Source organism: Nicotiana tomentosiformis, chromosome 1 (assembly GCF_000390325.3).
Source record: "Nicotiana tomentosiformis chromosome 1, ASM39032v3, whole genome shotgun sequence".
NCBI lineage: Eukaryota > Viridiplantae > Streptophyta > Magnoliopsida > Solanales > Solanaceae > Nicotiana > Nicotiana tomentosiformis.
In genome coordinates this window covers 31,984,047-32,008,766 of record NC_090812.1, presented here as the reverse complement: position 1 = coordinate 32,008,766, position 24,720 = coordinate 31,984,047, and the positions used below count along the sequence as shown (strand labels likewise).

Below are 24,720 nucleotides of genomic sequence, written 5' to 3'. Positions count from 1 at the left end.
AGAACTTAAAATCATTAGTAATGTAGTTGGACGTTGGTTATCCATTTATGTTGATGTGGCTACATTCTGATTCAGCTTCGCTGCTGTCCTAGCATAACAGTTAACTTTTACTTTATGCAATTGATCTGACTAGCGGGAGATGGATGGCAAAGACTAGCATTAATATTTGTGTTCCTATGAATAGCTTATTTACTGGAGTCAATTACAAAGATAGTATGTTTGGCCAAACTTTTAAAATGAACTTATCAAAAAAATATTTCTGGTGAGAAACAATTTATGTTTGACTACTTAATTTAAAAAATATTTTTGGCCGAAAAAAAACTTGACCAAACAAGCTAATACTCGGATTGATTATTCAACTCACATAAAGTATCCAAAATTGATATTAATGGTGTGTTGGTATGGACAAAAATATTTTTCAAAGAATATTCTTAAATTTTTCTATATTTGATTGTCTTAAATGATTTGAAAATATATTCCTTAAAATTACATTTTCCTCTAATTAGGGATCAATTTTTTGAAACTCTCCCATGTCATTCCCAATTGTTGGTTTTCACTCTCTCACCCTCACGACCCGAAATTTTTCACCGACGGAACCGTAAGTGGCTTGCCTAACCTTGTATTGGGGACTTTTCCCTTAGGATATCTTGATATTATTTGGTGTGTGGGCGCCGTGTACGTGAGGTGACGAGTACGTACACGGGCTATTATTGCAAAAATCCTGTTTAACCTTTTTAAATCATAAATTTCTTCTCTTGACACCCTCCGCGCTGCCCTATCCCCTGCCCCTACAATACTCCCTCCCCCCACCCAAAAGTTAGTAAATTTGTCACGTGATATGTTTTTATTATTTATTAAACACTAGAAAATATGTGTGGGAATTACTTATTTTTTTCATTTCCTTAGTACCGAACCCACCCTGAAAGCTAAACAACCTTTATCCTAATTACTACATGAAAACAATAAGAAAAGTCAGCTTAACAGGAAATACAAATTTGATGGAGTATTAAAAAGTGTATCTAATTTTTCCGCTTTTTAAGTTTCTTTTAAAAGGACAAAATTCTTCACAATATCCATAATTGCCTATTTAGGCAGAAAAATAAAAAAATAAAAAGGACAGCGACTTGATTTTTTGGAAATAAACCTCACCACTAATCTCATAGGCGAAGAAGGACCACTTGAATGGCTACAATATGGAGACAGAATATCTCTTACACAACCCCATATTGCCTTTTTCTTTTTTTCCCCATAAATGATCAAGAAAGATGGAATATTGCTCATCTCTGTTCAACAAAAATAGTGTAATTGGAACTTCAGCTTTATTTCCAACAACTCCTGAGTTTCCATCAACCTCTTCTTTTCCTTTAACTTCTACCCACCACTTTGCTTCCCTTTCTTCTTCTTTGAAAGCCAAGTGTTATGGTCAGAATTATGGTGATGAAGAACCCCTCAATGCTTCTTTGGCATATGATATTCTTGGTGTTGCTCCTAATTGCTCTGCTCATGAGCTGAAATCCGCTTTCCGGAATAAGGTACTACTACAAATTTTGCATTTTTGGATAAACCATTCAAGAATCCATGTCTATTGTCCTGTTTTTTCCTTTGCTTTCTGAAAAAAAAAAGTTTGTCTTTTTTACTTTTCTGTACAAGATTGGGTTGCTTTAGTGGTAAGCACCCTCCACTTCCAACCAAGAGGTTGTGAGTTCGAGTCACCCCAAGAGCAAGGTGAGTAGTTCTTGGAGGGAGGGACCCTCTGTACACACTACCCTCCCCAGACCCTACTAGTGGGATTATACTGGGTCGTTGTTGTATCGGAAACAACCTCTCTACCGGGTCGTCGTTGTTGTTGTTGTTGTTGTTGTTGTTGTTGTGCTTGCAAGCATACTTAAAAACTGCTAGTGATGATTTTTTTCGTTTGGTTTAATAATTAATGGACACAGGTTAAGAAGTTTCATCCTGATGTAAGGAGAGATGGGGATAGTTCAGATAAAATGATTCGACGAGTCATTCAAGCCTATGAGGTAAATTGTCCTAAGATCAAACAAATCATCCATTTTGGTCTCATGCTTGTTACTCAACATTAGTTAGCTTTGAGTTGTAGAACATGCAGAAAATTCCAAAGTATAAGCAAGAATTTATTATGATATCAAGCGAGTAATATGCAGGCAGTAAGATAGAAAAGCTGCAGCTAGATACCAGTTTTTTCAGGTTTAATAAACTGGTTTAATGGAAAGCAATTTAAGGATACTCTGTCCTAAGTTATAAGATTTGGTTCCAAAGTCCAAACTGTTTCATAAAACCTAAGAATATAATATAAGGCCTATTAGATTTATAGAGGAAATGCCAAATCAGGATGCTATCTTTTGGTTGCTTAAATTTTCTTTCTCAAATGATAGCTGACTTCTATCGTTTGAAATGAAAGCAGATGTTGTCTAACTTCACCAAGTCAGAGATCATTGAAAGGTAAATTGGGGCTATACGAAATCCTGAAATTCCATTCAGTTGAATTGTCACAACTCAATCTAATGATAATTGCTACAGCATTCCTCTACTTTTTCTTCTTCTTTTGGAGTAGTGGTCCTTCAGGTAATAAATATTTGTCATATTTACTGTTTGAGTTCCACAGGGAATGCTTGGATCCATTTGATCAACCAGAATGTGAAGCATTTGATCTATTTGTTAACGAGACAGTTTGCATTGGAAAAGGTAACAACTTCAAAAATCTGTCGTAGCCAGCAAGTGATTCTTCCTGTAGACTGTCTTTTGGAAGCACATTCACTTAACTGTCAGAATTTGCATAGTTCCTGATCTCTTTTTTTCATGATATATGCAGGATGTCCGTTTTCATGCGTTGAGAAAGCGCCTCATGCATTCACTTTTTCCTCTTTAATGGGAACTGCACGCGCTATTTCTCAAGGTCATATAGTAGTGGAGTACTAAATACTGAACTCCTTGGCCCTTGCTACTATCATCAGAAAATTAGCCTGCTAACAGGAAAAGATTTCTAGTGAAAAATAATGTTTTTTCAGTGAATAAAAGGAAACATAGCAATTAGCAAATAGTGAAAGACAATTATCTATAGTTTTTTGTTTGGCCGATTAAAAGAAGGGTTTATCTATCTAGTGAACCAAAAGTTGTATATATTCAGGACATGGTGAAGATTATCAAGTCCAGCTTGCAGCTGGTCAATGCCCCAAGAGTTGCATACATTATGTTACACCTTCTCAAAGAATAATTCTTGAAGAGCTACTTGGCAGGTATTTTTACTGCTCGACTCAATGTTCATCCTGCTTTTGTAAAAAATGGAAGAAGGCAAACTTTCCAACAAGAAGAATCCCAAAACGAAAAGAAGTTTATAGATTTGTTTACATGGGATAGCATCTGTATGTTATAACAGTGTTCTCTTCGTGGCTTCAAGCCGTTGGAATTGTATTTTAATTTTTTTTACTTTTTTTTGCTGCTGTTCCTGTCCTTTTCTTTTTATCATTAATTTTGTGAGGTTTTCTATTTTGTAGCATCATGAGCACACCTTATGATACATCAGCAGAAGCAGACTTACTTTATTCGCTAATTGTAAAAGCCCGATTTGAGAACAATCGCTACCAAAAGCCCAAGAAGCAACCTAAGGCCTCAACCAAACATGTAGACTGGTTCTAAATCATGAAAATCCTCCTAGGAGACCACCTTGTGTGGAAAAACTTGCAAGTTTAACAGAGACTACCACCTCAAATGCTATGCAATACTGAAGTTATCACATGGACCATAGGGGAAATGTTATTTAAGACACAGACTGTCAACGTTATGCTATGTTACCAAAGTCCTTATAAATGGTCTGCACTCTGCAGCATATGAGATGCTGGGGTACGCACCAAGTGTCCGGGAAAAGTAGCTGCAACTGACTGAATATTGGATGATATGAGATTGATGTACAGGTGGAACATTACTGATTGTACTAGGAAAATTCACTTAGTTACATAAAATATTTTTACACTGTCAGGGTATTTTAAACTACTGTAACAGGTAACCTGCTTTATTTTTTAGTTTACTAATCCATCTTTTATGGACGGTTACCTTGTCGTTATCTTTAAGTGACATGATAGTATAAAAATCCGATCAGTGTATAGAAGTTAAACTCTCTCTTGAAAGCTACCAGCTTTGTATAGCAAGAGAAATAGTATATTTTACCTCTATCTGCAACTCGCTCCCACATTCTAAGTTTGAACAATCCTCATAAGATCACACCATCATCAGATTCTCATCTCAGAAGTTCTGAAGTAGCTTTCTCATAGCACAAAACTCTAGTCCACTATGTAAAGTCATCTCAAATGAAACTCTTCCCAAGTAGACTAACATATTCCTCTGTTCTAACTAATGTTTCTTTTTCATTTTACTAGATGATTAAATTTTTCCTATAAGAAGTTAAAAAGTTGAAGATTTTCCAGATTACTGACCTTTCCACTAATAGCAATCCATCCAAGGATGATACTTTTCTTGATATAGATTATTGTATAAAAATAGATACTTCCTGTGTAAGCATTAGCGTACCAAACTCATACGAAGCTTTTGAGGAGAAAGACAGTATTAGTCGTCATCCTTGATGCATAAGCTCCTTTTCAGGATTGCCATTCTCTCAATTTGGAGCTGTAGCTTCGACCTTTATTTCCTTGGTTTCCATAGCTTTTATCTTCTGCGCAAAAGCATGCCATTTTCTTAAGCCTATGAGAATGTATGCAGTTAATCATTCATTTTAAGAGGTTCACGAAATGATAGGCTGAACCTAGCCAAACTATACACTGAAAGTAAATTTCATTCGTCAGAAAACCATTATTATGTACATTATTGAGGAAGTACCTCATAAGTTCACAAATCAAATTATACAATCTTTAAAAGTAATAGAAGGGATCGAAAAAGGGAAAAGTACTCTTGTTGTACCGTTTTAACAAGGACATTAAGAAAATATCAAATTTCAAGCACAAACCATGATCACGCTCATTTACATTCCCTGAACTGAGAATTGCATTGATGTGGTTGAAGCTCGTTGTCTCTGTTTGAGTCCACTCATCATCATCTTCATCCCGTCAATCTTCTGTACAGATTTTTTGCTCTTTAACGGTGAAGCTAACCTACTTGCCAATCTTGATGGCGAAAATGACCTCAATTTGGAGGGTGAAGAAGCTAGCTTGTTTGCCAATCTTGATGGAGAAAATGACCTTCTCAATTTGGCAGCTGTAGACATCTTTGGAGACCTCTTGCTCAAACTTGTTGCTCTTGTAGGAGATGTCGAAAATTTTGGAGGACTCCTGATTTTCACTTGAAACTTAGGAGGGGACTTCACCAACAACTTAGTGCTCAAACTTGTTACTCTGGTAGGAGAAGATACAGAAAGTTTTTGAGGGCTTCTGTTTTTCACTAGAAACGACGTTGACGCCTTGAGCGGGGACTTCACCAAGAACTTATGGGGTGTTCGTCGGTTTCTTACAATCATTGGAGACTTTGTTTTGGTGAGTTTCTGCTGCTGTGAAGTTGGTGATGAATGGAACAATGGGTTTGGGAAAAGAACAGTTTTTTTCACCCATGGCCTATTCCTAGGGGAAATTCTATTTGCAACGTACTTGCAATCTTCTTTCTCACATTCACTCTTCTGCAATGGAGAAACCTTGAAGTTTATTCGCGATTTTGCTCGTTGCTGTTTTGATGGTGTATCGGACTCAGACCGCATTGATTGCAAGGTTACCTGTTTCTCTCTCTTTCTACGTGATCGGAGCTCAGAGTTTTCGGGGCTTGGCTTCTGGTTTTTCCAGTGTGTGAGTGGAGTTTTAGGGTCTGGTTTTGTTCCCTTGGATCCTACTGCTTCCACTATTTCTCTAGCAAATTGACTTGCCTGTTTAATTTCAGCCACTGTCTCTCCCAGAAGCATTGCTGGTAATGACATTCGACGCCATTCACCTGCTTCCACCAAGTCACAAAATATTGATACAATTTTGGAAACCAAAATCACAAGTCACTAATTATAAAAGACAGAAAGTTACCTGCATTTGTGGGCAATTTCCCTGGAGGAGATTTACGCGAAGTAGCATTCTTGATCCTTTTGAATTAGTACAGAGAATTGGGTTAGAGAAGTTAAGAAGACATTAATCAAACTGTAAAAAGAAAAAAAGGTACAAAAATCATAAGGAGTTAGTATTCTGATTTCTGGGTACCTCAAAGATTCTTGTTTGCATCTGAGGCTAGTCTTCAAATAGCCTCTGGTGCTACGAGGACTGAGAGTTACACCGGAAATAACCTTATTACCACCTGTAACTGTGTACTGAAGCTCTTGCAATCGAGCCATACACTTGTCCACCTTCAACCAAAATCACCTCACAAAATCAGCTAAAGTTTTGCAATTTTCAACACCTTTCTAGCAAAAAGATGATCTTTTTAGTATTTCCAAAATTTGAGGGGGGGAAAGTAAATTTCAGAAACAGCAAAGAGCCATGACTGAGATCAAAATATTTTATTATCTGAAACCAGAAGATCCCAATGATTAATCAAAATGATGAGTCTGACACCCATAATAATACTGAGGGAAGTCAATAAGAAAGACAAATTTTTCAGAAAGAGAAGACACCATAGAAAGATGAAAGCTTTAGTATCTGAGACACCATAAAATTACGCTACATTGAAGAAATTATTAGTACATCCAATTGAACTTTATAAGTCCAAAAGAAAGACCCATTCCTCCACCCAAAAGAAAAAAAACTCAGATACAAATGAGAACTCATTTCTCAGAATTCAGTATGAAATCAAAGGATCTTACTAACAGGGACTTAAAAAAATCCCTAGTTGACAGAATTGAGCTCTTATAACTCAACAAAAAAGAACCCAATTCACAAAAGTAAGAAATACCCAGCACTGATACTTCAATAGATTTCCTTATTCACTTTTGAAACATAAGATAACAAGTTTTTTCAAAAAAAAAAAAGATCAAAAGAAGAGGAGGAGCGTCATTGATGTGGAGAGGAGTGGGGAACAAGTAATAAACAAAGAAGAAAAGGTTCTTCTTTTTTTTTTTGTTCTTGCTTGTAATAATGAAGGACACCACCAACCTTGTTAAGAGTTTCTCTAAGAAGAATGGGGTTAAGAGGAGGAGGCAGCACCATTTTCTTGTGAAGCTGCAACTTTGGTGGGGTTCTTGCTACCATTTTCGCTTTCACTTCTTAACCCAACGAAAAGAGAAGTGTGGGTCTCTTCTTTCTCTACGCTCCTCAAACTCCCTTTTGTCTCCGAAGTGGAAGTCAAGACTCAAGATAGTGTGTGTTGTTGGGGGAGGGGTTGTTGGCACTTGGGAGTAGGGGATTGGTGCTGAGTTTCTACATGCAGCAGAAGTATACAAGGAAAAAGGTGTCTTGACTTTTGTTGCCAACGGATATCTGGGTTCTAACGGTCGAATTCATAGCCGCAAATGAATGGAAACGTCTCATTTAAGATTATATTTATTTGTGCCTTTATTTTGTAACTCCTGGGCGGATTACTTTATTTGAAAAGAAATCTTTTGGCTGCTTAAAAGTTAAAAAATAAAAAATAAAAAAAATTAATATTTGGGCTGCATAACACTAAAAGGCTTTTAGTAGGCCCTAATGCTTTTATGGCCCAATCTTTGAGCCATAAATGGTATAAGGGATTGTTACACAAATAGCCGGCCATATTCAATGTTTACTTTTTCTAGCGGTATACATAGATTATACATTGATGATACATAATTATGCATATATTATCTATGAATTATACATATATTATAAATCCGCCGGCTATTTTTAGTTTAAAAGATTAGGTGAGCGACTATTTGGGTTAATTCTTCATGATAAAAATTGGGGTTGAAGTACAAGTAATCACTTTTAAGCCTGCTATTTAAAATATATTCATAATTTATAATATATTTAAAGATTAGCCAAATCATCAAACTTCAAGACTAAGTATCTATAATGTTTTAGCTGCAAATTTAAAGTTCAGGACTAAATATCATTAATATTTAAACTGCTAATTTGAAATTCAGGACAAAGTATCCTGATTTTAAATTCAGGACATAAGATTCAAATTCTGGATATAATCGATGTCCTGAAGTTTGAGCAAATTGGCTAATCTTTAAATACAATGTAAATTGTGGATGTATTTTCAACAGCATGCTTAAAAGTGACTACCTGATGTCGTTTCCACAATTCTTTGGACCTCTTTTTAATATTTAGCCATTGTTTGAAATATAATTGAGAGATAATCTCTTTTTAATGCTAAAGAAAAATTTGAACAAAAACTACCGCTACTTAAAGCACGAAAGAACTGCAATACAATGTACTTGAGTTCGAAGCTTTTACAAGAGCAACATACTGTATGCTCGTATCAAGGACGACCTGAAATCATTCATCAGGAGGTAATGTTTACTCATGCGTTTGTAAAACTAGAAAAGTGCTTAAAAGCCAACAAACACTTAAAATAAGCCAATCCAAACACCATCTAAGTCTTCTCTTTTACAATTATCTGCACTTATACGCAAGTTATAGTTTTACTCAAGCTCGTATATAAAACTAAATCTAGTATTTTAACTTAGATCTCTTCAACGCTCCTGGACATACAAATCCACGTTTGAGGGCAAAAGATATGGTGTCCAACGCTCTCTACTTTCTTCTAAATATTTTCCAGACTGCATTTTGTGATGTAGAAAAATAAAAACTGAACTTATTAAACTCGGAAATAAATAAAACCAAAAAAAGTTTGTGGGATATTCTCAGTACAATGCATCATTCCTCACAGATCCGACATATAGTCACAATCTTTTGTAAAATATGAGCAACTCTAACTCCATGGGGGCTTTGGTTATTGGCTCTAATGGAAACAACTTGACACAGAACTGTGTTTTTGGTAAGTAGCCTCCCAGCAACTAACCAGCATCATGAGAAACTATACAGCTACTGACACCTTCATCGCTATTTTGTTAGCTAGTAGAGATAAAACAGAGCAGCTACACTATGGCATGGTTGATAATAACAAGGTAGTGAAATTTTAAAATATAAATAAGGGAAAAATTGGGATCCTCTCAATTTACAGACATTTCTTTCTTTCTGAACTCACATCCTGGAAAAAGAAGGGGTCAAAAGCATGAGCCAATCAGGACTCCACACATTTCAAGACCAACAACAAATGCAACTATGAGAAAAGGGCATTGCTGAAGAGTAACTAGCATGAGTGCCAAGCAATGGCTTCTTCATAAAGCCACCACAACAAAGCCCAAAAAGGTGGGGCGATCACCAGGCTGAATCAGCAGCCGAGCAAGAACCTAAATACATCACTCACTGAAACAATGCCTTCCACGCGCTTGCTGCCAGCCTCCACAATGACAAGTCTCCTTGCTCCTGAAAGTATACCCAAGATTTGCTTATTTATTCTTTCATTTAAGTCATTGAAGGCTACAAATTGCGCAGGAAAATGTGTTGTAAACTTTGAGTCCACACAGTAGAAACTCACAAGGAAAGCAACATAAACTAGGAAGAGGAGGGAATACAGTTATAGCAATCTCGTACATCAGCAAATAAGAAATGCAACGTGGATAAATAAAAGAAGGGTAAACAAGATAGACAAAATAGTAGAAGCTGACAGTGGTAGAAAAATGTGCTATACACATTATCTCAGGTAAAGTAGTCAATAAAATGGGATATTTCCATCTAAAAGATTAAGCGGGTGATATTCCTCGGTGTTTGCATAACCGCAACACATCAGAAACAGAGATGGACAAGGAAAAAGCTCTCTTTTGGCACAACTTTAGCAAAGGTAAAAATATCAAAAGCAAAGATACAGAATGCAAACTGAAAGTCTCAAACAAATAGAAGACTGAAGACATTTACCAGGAACAGCAAGTCGCTCCATTACTTTATGCAAAGGGTCGGACCTTAGACACATCTGACATCTCTGTCCATTGAATAACCCAAAAGGAGAACTTGCATCTTGTCCCAATTGTATTGCCTGCAGAAGAAGCAGATAAAATGAGAAATCTAGTAACGGTTTCGGCACTAAATAGCAACGATGAAAGTGCCAACATGCAAAAAAGTTGCTCTACATGCAATTTGCTCCTAAACTCCTCACTGTTATAAATATATGGATAAGCATAAGGTATGGCTGTCAAACGGGACGGGACGGGACGAAACGGGACAAACGGGACGAAACGGTAGGCCCATCCCGTCCCGCTAACAAACGGGATGGGACGGGACGGGACGGGTTCGCGAGCCTTAAATGCCGTTTTAAAAGAAAAATTATTTAAGCATTAAGTATGGCAACGGCTATTTTTTTGACAATGACTAAGTTTTTAAAGTTTGCAACGGCTAGTTTTTTGACTTATTTAATAAACTTAAAAGTTAAACGGAAATTAGGAAACTAAGTAAAGAATTATAAAATATTAAAATAAAAGACTTGTAATGAAATATTCTAGTAATTATAAATTTATAATAGAGTTATAATTTATTTAATATAATTTCAAGCCATTAAGTAACTAAGTAAGAGTGTAAGACAATTCATAAAAAAAAATTCAAAAATTAAATTAAAAAAGTTAACACACAAATGAAATATGAAAATAGAACACGTAAAGTAAACACAAAAATTAAGCACTAAAATGATGCGCAAAAACTATATATTAAAATTAGGAGTAATTTATTTAATATAATTTCAAGCCATTAAGTAACTAAGTAAGAGTGTAAGACAATTCATAAAAAAAAATTCAAAAATTAAATTAAAAAAGTTAACACAAAAATTAAACACACAAATGAAATACGAAAATAGAACACGTAAAGTAAACACAAAAATTAAGCACTAAAATGATGCGCAAAAATTATATATTAAAATTAGGAGATAGAACGAGTGCACCGTGATTAAATATTGAAACTTGAAGAAATTGCCCAAACTATTGCTCCAAATACTTGACGAATTAATTTGAAGCTTGAAAGTTGCTCCAAAAATTTGCCCAAATACTTGAAACTTATCACTTGATTGTGAGAAAATTGAGAGAATAATATAGATAGAATGTAAGAGATTTGAGAGAGAATGATTGATTTTTGTGGGAAAAAATTAAAATTTGATGGGGGGTATTTATAATAGAAAATAAGGCCAAAGTGTAATTTAATAAACTTAGAGGTTATATTAAAAGTTTGGGGGTTAGGGGGTGTTTTTTTTTTTTTTTGGGGGGGGGGGGGGGGGGAGGCAAATATGGGTATTTTGCAATTGAAGCCGTTGCCCAACGGCTATAATTCAAAAATAAAAAAGGATGCGGGACGGGATAAATGGTCATCCCGTCCCGTCCCGTCGGACAGCCTTAGCATAAGGTAGGCAATGCGGACAGTTAGAAACAAGTAAACTTGTACTATTCTCACAGGCCATGGAATGTTACAGAACCTTGATGCAATCAACTCGAAAATTCCTCAATACAACTAAAATTAAGGATCAAAAGGATCTCTTTTTTTTTCTTTCTTGATTACCAAGAAATCCGTCAGTGGCCAACCCTCAGGACCAACCGCAGTCTTTGAAACTCAGGGATAATGGACCCACCCCTCTACCCTTCTCCACTTAAATACCAGGCTTAGTTTCCAACTTTGCATGGTGTAGGGCTCGAAACTGTGACCTAATCACATTTCCCTCAACCCTTGCCACTTAAACTAAGCCTTGGGGGCAAGATCAAAAGGATCTATAGACCAGACAGTGTGTATTTCCCTGAATATATTTAGCCTGCTCAGGTCAAAATCATCACAATTTAAGCTATTATGGAGCCAATTAGCGCAATGAAGATCCCACTACCTCAATTTTTTCTAGTAGAATCCATCTTTCAGGAATCAGGATCCACCTCTTCCTTCAACATTAAGGAGATGGTGAAGAGAACAAAGACTAACAAATGGGACTGTACGTGCATTCCTAAAATAGTGGGGAAATTTGGAGGAAAAAAAAAAAACAGGGTAATTTGATATGTACATACATAAACATACATAAAGAGGTCCCATCCCAGCAAAGAAATCTAAAATTGTAGTTCAAATAACTCTTAACATGTTTACCTGATGAATACTCAATTCATCAAGATGGATCTGCGCATACGCCCTGTCTTTTGCCAATGCAGTAATGTCACTGTCACAAAATGACAAAAAGCACATCATGTTGAACCAGTATTGTAATAGTAAAAGAATATGTAAGAAGGTTAAACAACGTAAAAGCTACCCGGTAGGTTCACATAGAGATAATTACCTTCGAGAGTAGATATCCAGCAAGGAATCATTATCATCCACAATCGGTACCGAACTAACTTCAGCTGTAATACACAATAAAGAATAGGTTGGATGGCAAAGTCAACATAAAAAAATGACCTAGTTTGAGCAAAAATTTCTTAAGGCTCTCATCTGGATTATGAAAATGCTTCACGTAAGTCCTAGTTGTCGGCAAGCTGAGCAGTTACTAGTAAATTGGAACAACTTTGAGTTTAAAAGAAAAGTTCGCACATCTAACAAAGCAAAGAAGTTAAGCAACGAAACCAAACAGCTTCTCCATGGCATCTGATTGCACTCTAAACTTTTAGGCTGTAACTCATATGCCCTAGTCCCCCTTTACAGTAAGTGTTAAATAGAGGAGATTCAGGAGAAGAATATTGTTGCAAAAATACAGACTATAGAAGAGCTTAAGTAGTTGTTGGACTTTGCTCCTACTGTTTTATTAAGTTAAAGGTGTACTATTTCGGTTCATGATTTTTAGTTACTGCATCTTATTATTATCTGATACAACCCAGAGAGAACCACACCCCAAAAGCTAGCTATTAAGGTGGGAGAGCCCAAGACTATATAAATCCCACATCAACACATTGCAATACCGATGTGGGACTCAAGTCTCATACCTTGCAATGGACCATAACAAACCACCACGCTCCGCATCCGTCGTCCCCGATGGCTGTGCGCTAGACTTTTCTAGCCCCGGCGATCACTGCAATACCGGCGTCACCATCCATGGCACGGTGGGCACGGAGGACGGTGGGTGGCTCTGATACCATTGATACAACCCAGGGAGAACCACACCCCAAAAGCTAGCTATTAAGATGGGAGAGCTCAAGGCTATATAAACCCCACATCAGCACATTGCAATACCGATGCGGGATTCAAGTCCAATAACTTGCAATGGACCATAACAAACCACCATGCTCCGCATCCGTCGTCCCCGACGGTTGTGCACTAGATTTTTCTAGACCCGGGCGAGCACTGCAATACCGGCGTCACCATCCATGGAACGGTGGGCACGGAGGGCGGTGGGTGGCTCTGATCCAGAGAGAACCACACCCCAAAAGCTAGCTATTAAGGTGGGAGAGACCAAGGCTATATAAATCCCACATCAGCACATTGCAATACCGATGTGGGACTCAAGTCCCATACCTTGCAATGGACCATAACAAACCACCACGCTCCGCATCCGTCGTCCCCGATGGCTGTGCGCTAGACTTTACTAACCCCGGGCGAACACTGCAATACCGGCGTCACCATCCATGGCACGGTGGGCACGGAGGACGGTGGGTGGCTCCGATACCATTGATACAACCTAGGGAGAACCACACCCCAAAAGCTAGCTATTAAGGTGGGACTCAAGTCCCATACCTTGCAATGGACCATAATATTATCTCACAGAGGACTTTATTTCATCACTCATTTTTCAGGAAAACTGAAGCAACAGAGAGGTGACTAATTTGTAACCTCAACCGACCTCTTTTCTGTGTTTTATTCTGAACCCATTCTGATCAAAGAACTTGAAATCTAGATAGCTACTGTTAGGTTTTCTTCAGCGACTTTATACTGGGAAAAGTCCCCACATTTTTTTGTTATTATCTTTTGTTTATTAGTCTTGAGCCCAATAATGAAGCTCAGCTGGTCCTTAACTGTAAATGAAGTACTAACGACCCACTACAGTTACCGTTTACCAAGAAAGCTTCATCCAACTCTGATGATGTGAGGAGCATTTGATCTATTTTTTGACTACTACCTGGTAAGTGTTGCAGTACAAATTGTTTACTTCATACCCAGCACTATGCGCTTCAACACCTGAGTGATTCAGAACCATTATATGGGGCTTTGGTGTTAGCATATGAGGTAAATATCTTAAAAGAGTAACGTCTATAACCATGTAATGTATTTGGGTTACAAAACCAAAGTGTTGGACTCCAACTCATGTATCAGTCACTGTTGTTGCTTTTCACTCGAGAGAGTGAAAGAGTTGGGATCTGGGACCTCTACTAGCATATTGTTATTCTATTTACAAAAACTCTGGGGTCTTTAATCTTATTAGCTTGAAGTATCTGAAATAGAACAGCTTTATGTCTGAGTGATTTTTCTTTCTCATTCACTAATCAAACTTTTCTTTTCCTCCTTTTTGTACAAGTTCTTACAGAAAAAAAAAACAGAAAACAAGGTTATTTAAGAAATAAATAATAGACAAAAAGAAACCTTAAAAACAAAAAACAAAAAAAAAGAAGACAAAACCAGAAAACCACAATAGCAAACACTATCCTGGCTTCAACTAATGATTCTGAAAAGTAATAATACAGGAAGAATCACCTTGAACTAATAGAGATAAAGCAGCACCAAGAGAAGCATTTCGTCTTAGCATGGCGACTGGCTTTCCACTTGCTTCCCCAATTTGTGGAACCCATGTACCAATAGGAATTGAGCAAATTGGTTGCTGAAGAATTGGCAAGGAACTAGAAGAATGTTTAAAATGCCGGCAGATACCTGGACATTTCTTAGAAATTAGCTTAGACAAAACAGCTTATTCAGCATGTGAAAGAGTAACTTACACTTTAAAATCCCGGAAAGGGTGGCCAGGTGTAGCAGCTGAGGAAATGAACCATCAGGTGAAGAAGAATGGATAATGGGAAGAGTTGAGACCTTATTTTGCAGAAGTCTTAAAGCAAGATCTTTCAAAGAGTCATAAGGCCCACCCTGCATGATGCAGAAGCTAACAGATATTAATGCCAGGGATATGCAGAAGCTAAATTGAAAGGCAAAGCAACATAACAATTAAGCTCAATAGTGTGTCAAATGTCAAAAATTATTATTTAGGTTAGAGAACTTAGATGGAAGAGGATAGATATAATTCGAATTTCACAATTCCAACATCGCTTCGCAAGACGTTGAATACAAGTGAAAGAAGCTCAGGTAGTTCTTCCCGAGCACATCTACAGATAAAAGAACAAATAAAGGCGCAAAAAAGGACCCCCAATTGAAAAGAAGATTCTTCAAAACAGAAGAGAAACTCAAGTGATGTGGCTGTAAGATTTCAGACAATAGCAGCAGCTCCGCCTAATGTTGATTAATACTGCTTGTCCCTGAAACGGTTACACGCTAATCAGGACCCAAACCATAGAACCTAACTCGCAGTGCATCTCATGACTCTGAAGTCAAACTTTCAACCAGAAGCCTGCTAGAAGCTTGTTTTACAGCAGTAACTAGATTATGCTACATGTGAACCACTTAAAAGCACACTCTGGCAGGCATTTCTGTTTCTCTTGATAGTACTCCATAGGTATGGAATCTTTCTCTTTTAATTCATTTCATAATTCTGTTTCCTCGCTCCTGGCAATATATCAGCAAATACTGCATATGCTTCAAATTACTTAAAAAATAGTAAAACACAGTCTTTTAGAGGAAAAAGACTGACTTGTCAGAAATATGCTAGCAGGAAGCATAGCAGTCTCTCTGTAAATCAGATATGATACTCGCGTAAAATTTACAAATTCGGGAAAATTCAACGCTTGATGTTATTTCAGTAATTTACACACACCAAAGCCAAATTTTTGTTACTTTGTATCACAAAAATATTTGGCTAAACGAATTTAATGCTACAAGCAGTAGTGTATTAGAGACTTCAATAACCATATCAATTCGGATCTAAATTAACAATCCACATAACTTCACCCACAACAAACATCAACGATATTCAACCTAATAAAGTTTCAAACAGACTGAGCTCAAAAGTTTCTAAGGCTCTCATGAATCTAGAGGGAGCAAAGCTTAAGGGTACTCCGATAATTTTATAGAAAGTTAAACAACTCCCAGTACCTTTTGGGCCATATCAGGAAAACAACAACATGATAAGTGAATGACAGGACAAATGATGAAACTATTGTGAATGATTAGCTGCGAAATTCGCTTACATGGATAAGACTTCTTGAATATGAATTCAAGTTACAGTCAATTTGCCTGTTGATACGTATCTTTCCCCCTTTCCAAGCAGATATGGTATGTGTCTCGAGCTCTTCCTCCGTCAAGTTAGATCCATGATTCCCAAGCTGAAGTTGGATAACATATTAGCATTTATGTTCATTTAAGAAAGAACGATGTCAGTCCCCTAAAGTTGAAGGGGAAGGAAAGAAACTGCACAAAATTAGCTGACAAAATATGGACCATATATTTGAACCCTAAAAGATATACTTTTTAAAATGGAACTTTCTTTTGAAATGGAACCCTGAGAGACATACTTGACTTCCCCTCTAAAACAGTAAAACCATTAAGCAACAGACAAGAAATACTAAGATTTCACTCAGGATAATAGTCCTCCAGGATATCCACACATAGCACACCTACTATTGAAAGAATAAAATAATGCCTCTTTTTCAGTGTAAGTTGCTCGGGTTGACTTTACAGAATTTCTAGAATAATATAATCGTTTATTGAGTAGAAGTCCAAATTACAGATTGTTCCATGACAACTGATTCAGAAACAAGGTAATGAACTTTTTGATTCACTTAGATGTCTGAAAGCTGAAAGTGTGATGGCTCAAACGTCTGATTGTATTATGATAAATGGTGAGATACTTGATTTCAGGATAGTGAATGTTGATTTGTCTTAGCGCCAAAACGAAGAACAGAGCATTCAATTCGGAAAGGACAAAGTAGCCATGTTGCTCTTTTTTCCATCAGTAAAATTAGCCCCGTTGCTCCTTTGACCACATTTTGCAGATTTTCCTGTTTGAAGATAAAAACTTTGCCAACTGATGAATGTCAAAGGGTAGACAATGATTCAACCAACTTCATCACACTTTGCTTTAGTGAATTTCTTGAGGTATAATCAAATTGAAACTGAGAACCAAATATCTGCAGCTTATCCAGAATATGCCGTGAAACCAGTTACAAGTATGTCATTGATGATCTTCATCATGCTTTATCTAGCTCAAATAATTTATAACTTCATTGAATGAAGTTGAGGAGGAAAAGAGGAAAATTTCCAGATAAATCGAATCCTAAATCAAGCATCTTATAGGAATAAGAATAAGAAGAACCAAACAGGAAAGATTTCTAGAAGACGGTGCGCAGAGTCGGAGGTTGAAGTAAAGCTCAAGGATGACTCCACATATAGATGAAGGCATGAGGCAAAGTCCAAAGTGAAACCAATAAACAATATCCTCAGAGAAGGAATTACTGTAGTGCTTACCTCCATTAGGATTAAGATGAAGTCCATTGCAGTGAGAACTCCAACAAACTGACCCTTGCAGAAGTCCCACAAAGGAGCAACAGAGATTCCCTGGGAAAAGCTTTAATCAGATGTCAGCAAATCCAAGCTGTTACTTAGTGAAATGAACAGCAATAAAAACTCCTTTACAATTCACACCAGTGAAGAAAGCAAGAGCTACAATTGCAATTAAAAAGTTAAATAATGTCCAAATGTTTCAAAACTGAACACAATCACTATCAATGTTTAAGTGTACAAATGGCATTATGGCATATAAATCCAATAAAGTCTTCAACATGTTAGTCTGTTTTTCTTTTCTTCTTTTTTGATAAGTAAAATATAGCATAAGTAATGTTATTGTCTTTATAAATACGTATTCCACTTACGGTTGTTTTTGGAAGACTGCTATTAAGGGATTTTATACCATTCAACACGTAACCGAGTGATCCCCCCCCCCCCCCCTCAACACACACACAAAAAAAAAAAAAAACCGGCCATTCTCTTTTCCTCGTTCCTCACCATCCATCGAACTCCTTCCTCTACCCTACTTCCATTTTCTTTAATCGATCCAAATTAGCTTCAAATTGAGGCATAATTGTTGGACTGATGATGCAACATTCAGGTATTCAGTTAACCCATATTTTATCTACCTAATTCTAAATTTCCTCTAAGAATTGCTCCATATCGAATAATTAAACATTTAAAATTATAAAATTTTAATTATATAATAACCTATAGCTTAAATTGGTTGGATAAAGTAATGTAAAATACAATGAGGGTAATCAATATTTAATTTTAAAAACAAGCATAATTTAGACTATATATTGTACAATCCATATTTTGATCCAATAACAATTAACAAATACAAATTGTTTGTCATATCACGATCCTTATACTAAAGTTCATGTATAACTTGTAGACAAACCAAATGGCCCCTTAATGTCGTTACAGAAGATAATATTTTTTTATAAGGATTACTAAAGATATTATAAGTAAGTAGAAACAATGAAACATATTCTTTTGACCAAGTTAAGACTCCTTGGTAGAGTGGATAACTTGTACCCAAGTTCACAGGAAGGATTGGCATAGATTACTTCTAGAAATCTAAATATACAAATTCATTATTCCTAATAATCATCAATTACATAGATAAAACTATTTATAAGTCCTCGAAGGTGACAAACACTACGAGCATGTACAGAGTGACTCGCTCCCCTGCGTTCATTATGATTGCCTAAACAACTAGCTACAAAATCCGTCGGGTGGAAGCCGGATCTTAAACAGAATATAAATAATCAAGAAACTACAGCCTATAACAGCATGTCTTCAATATGTGTAACAGTATTTACCTGCTCATAGAGAATATGAAAAGCTTGTTTCACTGGAAGATTTACATCCAAGGCAATAACCTATAGAAGAAAGGACAAGGAACTTTTACATCTTAACTTATCAAAAAGAAAAAAAGAATGTTTACTTCTTCTCGTCAATTATCCTGGAGAACTAAGCAGAGAATATAGACAGCATCAGCGCATAGATACCTTGCCAGACTCTGGGAGCAATTCATAGGCAGTATGAGTAGACAAAAATGCAGATATACGCTGACGAGATAGCTCTATTTCAGCCTGTGATATCTGTGGAACTGCATCCTGCAGGTAATATCTGATGGTTACATTACAGAAAAAGACAGTTAATGCTGAGATTTCTTTGTTGAAATGCCAAATCCCCGGGCGTTGACTATCAAAGCTCCGCAATTAATACCAATACACTAGGTAAATTTTCAAACACTTAAAAAATCTTAAATTTCTCCAACTGGCAAAAAATAAAAATAAAAACGAAAAATAATTCAAATTACTGCAAAAATATAATGTTCATCTCCCAGGACCAGCAATTACATTCACAAATAGCTTCAACTTCTACATAACATTCCTCAACAACGAATGATGTCACAAGAGAAGGTAAGTTGGGAAAAAGGGAACTTAGTCACACAGCAATTTTTTTTTTCTTTTTTAATCAATTTCACGGAGCAATATCAGGAAAAACAGACCACTTGATAGTTTGAATATATTCCTTTTCCAAGAGATCTTATCTACAAAATCCCTGGCCATAATGTATTGTTGAATATCAGCATGAGTTACAAAAAGAAAATGCAATAGCAAAAAAAAGGCGAGAAAGAGTATCAAGATTTATGAAACAATTCAAGAAAACAAGTGAAGCAGGACAGGAGCCAAATGCATCAGCTAATAGAACATCTTAGTTGCGAGCAATGTTAATCCTCTTACCAGACGAAGAAAATCATTATCAACATCCATATTAGATCTTGCGGGAACATCTGAGTTAAAAAGCTCAGGAATTCCATCGGACTCCCTGGGCAAGAAAATTGTGTTGACTACACCATAACTTCCACTTACAAATTGCTGATGCTCATCATGACGCCATTCTCCATCAACACAGAACTTGTACTGCAAATAAGTGAAAATGCACATCAATTTATCGCACTAATAAAAAATGTTTTATTAAGATCTTAGTTTTCATTGACTATGTCAATCGAACTTAAGTGAAGGTTTAGTCCTTTCATATAATAATCATTTCAACTATGTCAAACCATGCTAGGGGAAATATTGCTATCCAAAAGAAAGAAAAAAGAAAACAATGTAAACTCATTTCTGCTAAAAAATTTATCTATCAACCTAAGAGGGAAAATGAGATGAAAATAATCTACTTGCAACAAAACATTGCTTCCACTTTCTCCTTTTTAAAGTGAAGTAGAAGCAAACATAAGCATTATCAAATATGATCAGACAATACTCAATGAGGAAACTGCATGTGCAAAAAGTCCTCCTGAACTTTTCACTGATATGAGTCTAGACCCTCCGGCGCAACCAGAGACCAAGGTTGAGAGAGAAAAAGGGGGTGGGAGAGCAAAACCATCACCCTTTACATACCAAGATTCCACTTCACCTTTTCTTTTTTAGGAATTAGTCTTTAAATTCTAAAACAGAGAGGTCTTCAGACAACAACTATATAAACATTCGCTGTTTTCCCATTCAAACTCATCCAATTTCTACACAAGTGCATTTTGACTGCTCTAAAAGTAAACATAAAGCATCAAAGGTCAAGCTCCAACCCTCCACAGCACCCATGAAAAGCATGAGAAATAAAAAATGGACTCTAGCTCAAGTGGTTTTCCATTTCAAAAGAATAAAAAAGCACGAGGAATAACTTTCCGTATCGTGTTACTGATCATAAAAGCTATACCCTACACTGGAGAAGTTTTCTAACAGTCTGACGCCATAAATCAACAGGAGCTAATTGATCTCCTTCTATGGAGCCACTTTCACTTGGCAAGACCTGCTGACTCTACTTCCAGATCCAGAATTGACATAATTTAGTTTCAAGACTTTGGTTGCAATATCGATATCTGGATGACCTCGAAGAAGGAATAAGCAGAAAGAAAGCATCTTCCCCTTTTCAGGAAAATTATTAAATAAGAAAATTTACCTAGATATCAATATTAGAAAGAAATCAAAGGATATTGGTAAGAAATCAAAATATAACATACTATTAACCTAAACACATAGAAGTACATATTAGCATATTTTTTTAGAATAAGTCATATTAGCAATATCGTTGCAGTTAATGAAATTTTACTTAGTTATCAGAAAAATTAACCTAAACACAGAGAATGAATCTCGAACATTCTAACATAATGAGATTTATATTACTCAGTTCTTTTCAACATCGTAAAGATGGATTCCCCTCTCTCCGTCTCTCTATCTCAATGCTGCTTCTCCCTTTCTTCATTCCCCTTCCAACAGTGGCGGAGCCAGGATTTTCATTAAGAGGAGTCAAAATATAAGGAAATAAACTCACCAAGAAGTCAAGGGGTGTCAATACATAGTATATATACATATTTTAAAAAAATTACCTAACTACACAGTGTAATTTTCCGACTAAGGGGTGTCAGTTGACACCCCTTGAGTGCATGTGGCTCCGCCACTGCCTTCCAATGGTACCACTGCCACTCTGTGCACTCAATGGTCGATAAGTGCTCTGCCGCCTTCTTCTCTTTCTTCTAAGGCTCTCTTCACTCTACAACTCAGCTTTCACTTATAGGTCTTGAAAACCCTCTTTTTCAACTCTTACATAAAAATAAAAATAAAAATTGAGAATGAACTCTTACATAAATGTCATGTTACTTTTCCTACGTATTTGCATACTCATCCGATTTCCAGGCTTGCTTATAGATTTCCTCATGGACAATATTTAGACTAACACATTGCATGAAGAAAATTGAGGAATGGTATTGATAGGACCAACTTTATGATACTAAATTGAATAATAAGAGTAGGCATGTAGGTTGAATTTTATTATGAGAACTTTAGAATAAGGATCTGTAGATGGGCATTCATCCTTTGGCTTGCTCGTCATCGGAACCATTCTACCCTCAGCAGATTATAAGCTTGGGGCCTGAATGAATCCTGGCGCCTCTGCCTCAACTTCCTGAAACACTAAACGTCTTATTTTCCAAGTGCAATTAGTCAATAGAGTTTGGAAGGATATTTGTACTTAAAGCCACATTCATAAAATTCGCATGTATGAAGCAATGAACAATTTAGTTTTTTTCCAAATAAGACATTAAACTTGCCCTGGCCATGTTTGTGGCACATTTGTGGACTGAGAGGACAAGTAAACGGTAACAAGGGGTTGCTGCTTTCCTTGAGCACACAGCTTGCAAGATTTCTTCACAATTCAGCAGGCTGAGATAGTGGAAGTTGATCCCTAAGATCAAAAGTAACTAGGAGTTGGGAATTCCTGATTAGCTGGAAGTTGTGTCTAATAATACTATGATGTAGTTCTAGAAGCATATGTCTGATTATGCTGTAACATTTGCCTCATTTTCTGCAATTAATATTACTTGCCAAAAAAGGAGTTGTTTTATTTAATAAACGAGAAATCCCCGAGGGCCAGTAGTGCACGGTTCAAAACTCGGTGGATAATGGGCCTGCCTTCTCCACTTAAATACCAGGCTTTTGTTTGTGGCGAGGTTCAAACCCGTAACGAGCCCAAAAGGAGTGCATTCAATCTGACTAGTAATAGAATTGTGAAACTCTATAGGTCAATCACTCACATTCCACTTTCCTACTTTGCTATGTTTGTTTAAATCCTCCCCCTCATAAGCAGTTACATCTTTTTCTCATCAGTCACATAAGCAGATTTATTTGCGAATATAATATAGGCAGCAACTCATTTAAAGCTCCATCTTCTTCCTCGGTATGCTTACAATGAGTTTGTATGCTACAAGACTAGTTTCTATTCATATGCACGTCAAAGAAAAAAACAGCTCTTAAGACACATTTTAATTTCCAAATAGCCTCTATGCTTCACCTTTGAAAAATCTAACCTCGCTATTCATCTCTCAAACAAATTAAAAGAACTAGCTTTTTGAGTCGAAGTTACCGTTTGACAATCTCACACCACAGAATAACAGCTCATAAAAGCCCATCATTAAATATGACGTTACTAAGCATTAACGGTCAGCACGGTAGCCTATTTGTTTGAAAGGTACAAAGGAGCTTCACAAATTACATACTACCAGCTTTAACACTCCATATAACACAAACCTGATGATACCCTGGTGTTAAGTTGCAGACAACCTGAAACACAGTTGGGCAGCCCTCCATGGGTGACATTGTTATGTGATCTTGCCACCTGCATAGCTCCATATTCAATTTCAACCAAGAAGACAATTTCTCACATAAAAATAATAAAAAATAACAAAGAAAAAAGAACAACAACTCCTCACCTAGTGAAAGAGCCACTGAGCAACACTCTTCTTCCCCCATAAGGCCATACAAAACGCGTTGGCATCAAAACAGTACCTGCACCAACCCCACTATGGTTCTGCCCACTATCACTCCCAGACCCAAACATCTCCCCCTTCACAGAGATTTATACTTCACACAAAACTACCTTCAGAAAACCTAAATTTCCACTTCACTTAATAAATTATCCAAATACAGAATCTGCCTCCAATGCCCACTAATTTTCTAAAAAGTCCCAATTCTGGGATCCTCCATGCTACGGCAGAGGACCCCTCCTCATATTCTACACATGCAAACAGAGAATCGAAACCCTAACACAATTTCTCAATCCACAATCTCCCAAAAAAATAAAAAATAAAAATTCATCCAAGTTTCCACGAGTCGACAAAACACCCTAAATTTCCATGAAGTCACGAAATATGATGAAAACAATGCAATTCCAACTCTGATCTGAGGTGAATCGGAAGCGGAAAAAACCCTAAATTCAGAATATCGAGTAAAATTAAAGAGGAGAAAAAAAGGGTTAATTTTGGAGTGCAAGGATAGAGAGTATCGACATTGATGATAGATCTTTGAAGTTGTTGTGTGCAATGTGGCGGAAAGTGGAGAAGAGAATCATCTATGGAAAAAAAAGGCGAAAAATAAGTTATGAGAGGAAAAAGGAAAGGAAAAAAAAGGACAAATTGGAAAAACTAAATATGGTGAAATAATTGTATGTATGTGCGTGCATGTACAAAAAAGATTACGTGTACGGATGTGTAGATGAGGTGAGGGGAGGAGAGAAGAGAATAGGTTAGAGCCTACTTTATTTGTGTTACACTTTTAGCCATCTTTGCAACTCACTCACCAAACCACAAACTTGTCAAATCTTAATTTGTTTAATTATATTCAGATTTCTCTGTCAACATAATAGTTTCACTTTATACTATTAAATATTAGGTTATTGGAACTTAATTTAGACTTTCATATTAGACATGACGATTACCAACAATCACAAAATTGAGTATAATATGATAAATTGAACTCAAAAAAGAAAACGGTTAAAAAAAGTTTGCATGCAACAATAAGATCTTTATGTTGGAGAAATGATAATTCTCAATTGGAGTAAAATATGAGATGTTTTGTTATACGCGCAGTAAAAGGTGAATTGCTAAGGGATTACACTAAAATAAATCGCTAAGGGATTACATTAAGGTGAATCACTAAGGGATTACATTAATTTAAAGCTCATTAGCATTAGAAATTACCATAAATAGAAACAAGCTACGAGATGTTTGATTACATGCATAATAGCGAATGAATCGCTTAAGGGCTACATTAAGGTGAATTCGCTAAGGAATTGCACTAAGCGTTTTAAAGTTCATTAAATGAGAGTTTACCATAATAAAAATAAGCTAAGAGATGTTTGGTCATAC

The 24,720-nt window shown here is 36.4% G+C and overlaps 3 protein-coding genes across 4 annotated transcripts; 1 reads left to right on the top strand and 2 right to left on the bottom strand.

Annotated features, from left to right (window-relative positions):
* Window positions 1-1,189: 1,189 nt before the first annotated feature.
* LOC104085765 (chaperone protein dnaJ C76, chloroplastic) lies at window positions 1,190-4,064 on the top strand. Its single transcript, XM_009589888.4, has 7 exons — window positions 1,190-1,532; window positions 1,941-2,021; window positions 2,426-2,463; window positions 2,627-2,706; window positions 2,834-2,917; window positions 3,149-3,257; window positions 3,516-4,064. The coding sequence occupies exons 1-7, from the start codon at window positions 1,266-1,268 to the stop codon at window positions 3,655-3,657; spliced, it is 801 nt and encodes a 266-aa protein (XP_009588183.1). The 5' UTR covers window positions 1,190-1,265; the 3' UTR covers window positions 3,658-4,064.
* A 442-nt stretch (window positions 4,065-4,506) lies between these two features.
* LOC104085764 (microtubule-binding protein TANGLED) lies at window positions 4,507-7,468 on the bottom strand. Of its 2 annotated transcripts, XM_033653303.2 has the most exons (5): window positions 7,089-7,468; window positions 6,201-6,343; window positions 6,030-6,085; window positions 4,979-5,946; window positions 4,507-4,687 (listed from the first exon to the last, which is right to left on the bottom strand). In XM_033653303.2, the coding sequence occupies exons 1-4, from the start codon at window positions 7,182-7,184 to the stop codon at window positions 4,994-4,996; spliced, it is 1,248 nt and encodes a 415-aa protein (XP_033509194.1). In that variant the 5' UTR covers window positions 7,185-7,468; the 3' UTR covers window positions 4,507-4,687; window positions 4,979-4,993. The 2 variants fall into 2 exon arrangements, with proteins under 2 accessions (XP_033509194.1, XP_009588180.1); XM_009589885.4 differs by lacking the exon at window positions 4,507-4,687 and having other exon boundaries at window positions 4,790-5,946; window positions 7,089-7,465.
* Window positions 7,469-9,015: 1,547 nt separating this feature from the next.
* On the bottom strand, window positions 9,016-24,003 carry LOC104085763 (sucrose nonfermenting 4-like protein). Its single transcript, XM_009589884.4, has 13 exons — window positions 23,287-24,003; window positions 23,105-23,192; window positions 19,763-19,942; window positions 19,022-19,129; window positions 18,833-18,892; window positions 17,466-17,555; window positions 16,190-16,324; window positions 14,831-14,975; window positions 14,592-14,765; window positions 12,250-12,313; window positions 12,063-12,132; window positions 9,876-9,993; window positions 9,016-9,386 (listed from the first exon to the last, which is right to left on the bottom strand). Exons 1-13 carry the CDS (start codon window positions 23,412-23,414, stop codon window positions 9,292-9,294), a joined length of 1,455 nt encoding a protein of 484 aa, XP_009588179.1. The 5' UTR covers window positions 23,415-24,003; the 3' UTR covers window positions 9,016-9,291.
* Window positions 24,004-24,720: the final 717 nt, after the last annotated feature.

What these genes read in the sequence shown, in the direction of transcription:
- LOC104085765 (XM_009589888.4), top strand. Translation starts at nt 1,266, where the DNA reads ATGGAATATTGCTCATCTCTGTTCAACAAAAATAGTGTAATTGGAACT. An exon ending in AAGTCAGAGATCATTGAAAG is followed by an intron (nt 2,464 to 2,626) that starts GTAAATTGGGGC and finishes TGAGTTCCACAG; the next exon opens with GGAATGCTTGGATCCATTTG. An exon ending in GACAGTTTGCATTGGAAAAG is followed by an intron (nt 2,707 to 2,833) that starts GTAACAACTTCA and finishes TGATATATGCAG; the next exon opens with GATGTCCGTTTTCATGCGTT.
- LOC104085764 (XM_033653303.2), bottom strand. Translation starts at nt 7,184, where the DNA reads ATGGTAGCAAGAACCCCACCAAAGTTGCAGCTTCACAAGAAAATGGTG. An exon ending in TGCAAACAAGAATCTTTGAG is followed by an intron (nt 6,086 to 6,200) that starts GTACCCAGAAAT and finishes CTAATTCAAAAG; the next exon opens with GATCAAGAATGCTACTTCGC. An exon ending in GAAATTGCCCACAAATGCAG is followed by an intron (nt 5,947 to 6,029) that starts GTAACTTTCTGT and finishes TGGTGGAAGCAG; the next exon opens with GTGAATGGCGTCGAATGTCA.
- LOC104085763 (XM_009589884.4), bottom strand. Translation starts at nt 23,414, where the DNA reads ATGTTTGGGTCTGGGAGTGATAGTGGGCAGAACCATAGTGGGGTTGGT. An exon ending in ATAATGATTTTCTTCGTCTG is followed by an intron (nt 19,130 to 19,762) that starts GTAAGAGGATTA and finishes TATTACCTGCAG; the next exon opens with GATGCAGTTCCACAGATATC. An exon ending in ATTCAAGAAGTCTTATCCAT is followed by an intron (nt 14,976 to 16,189) that starts GTAAGCGAATTT and finishes TGCATCATGCAG; the next exon opens with GGTGGGCCTTATGACTCTTT.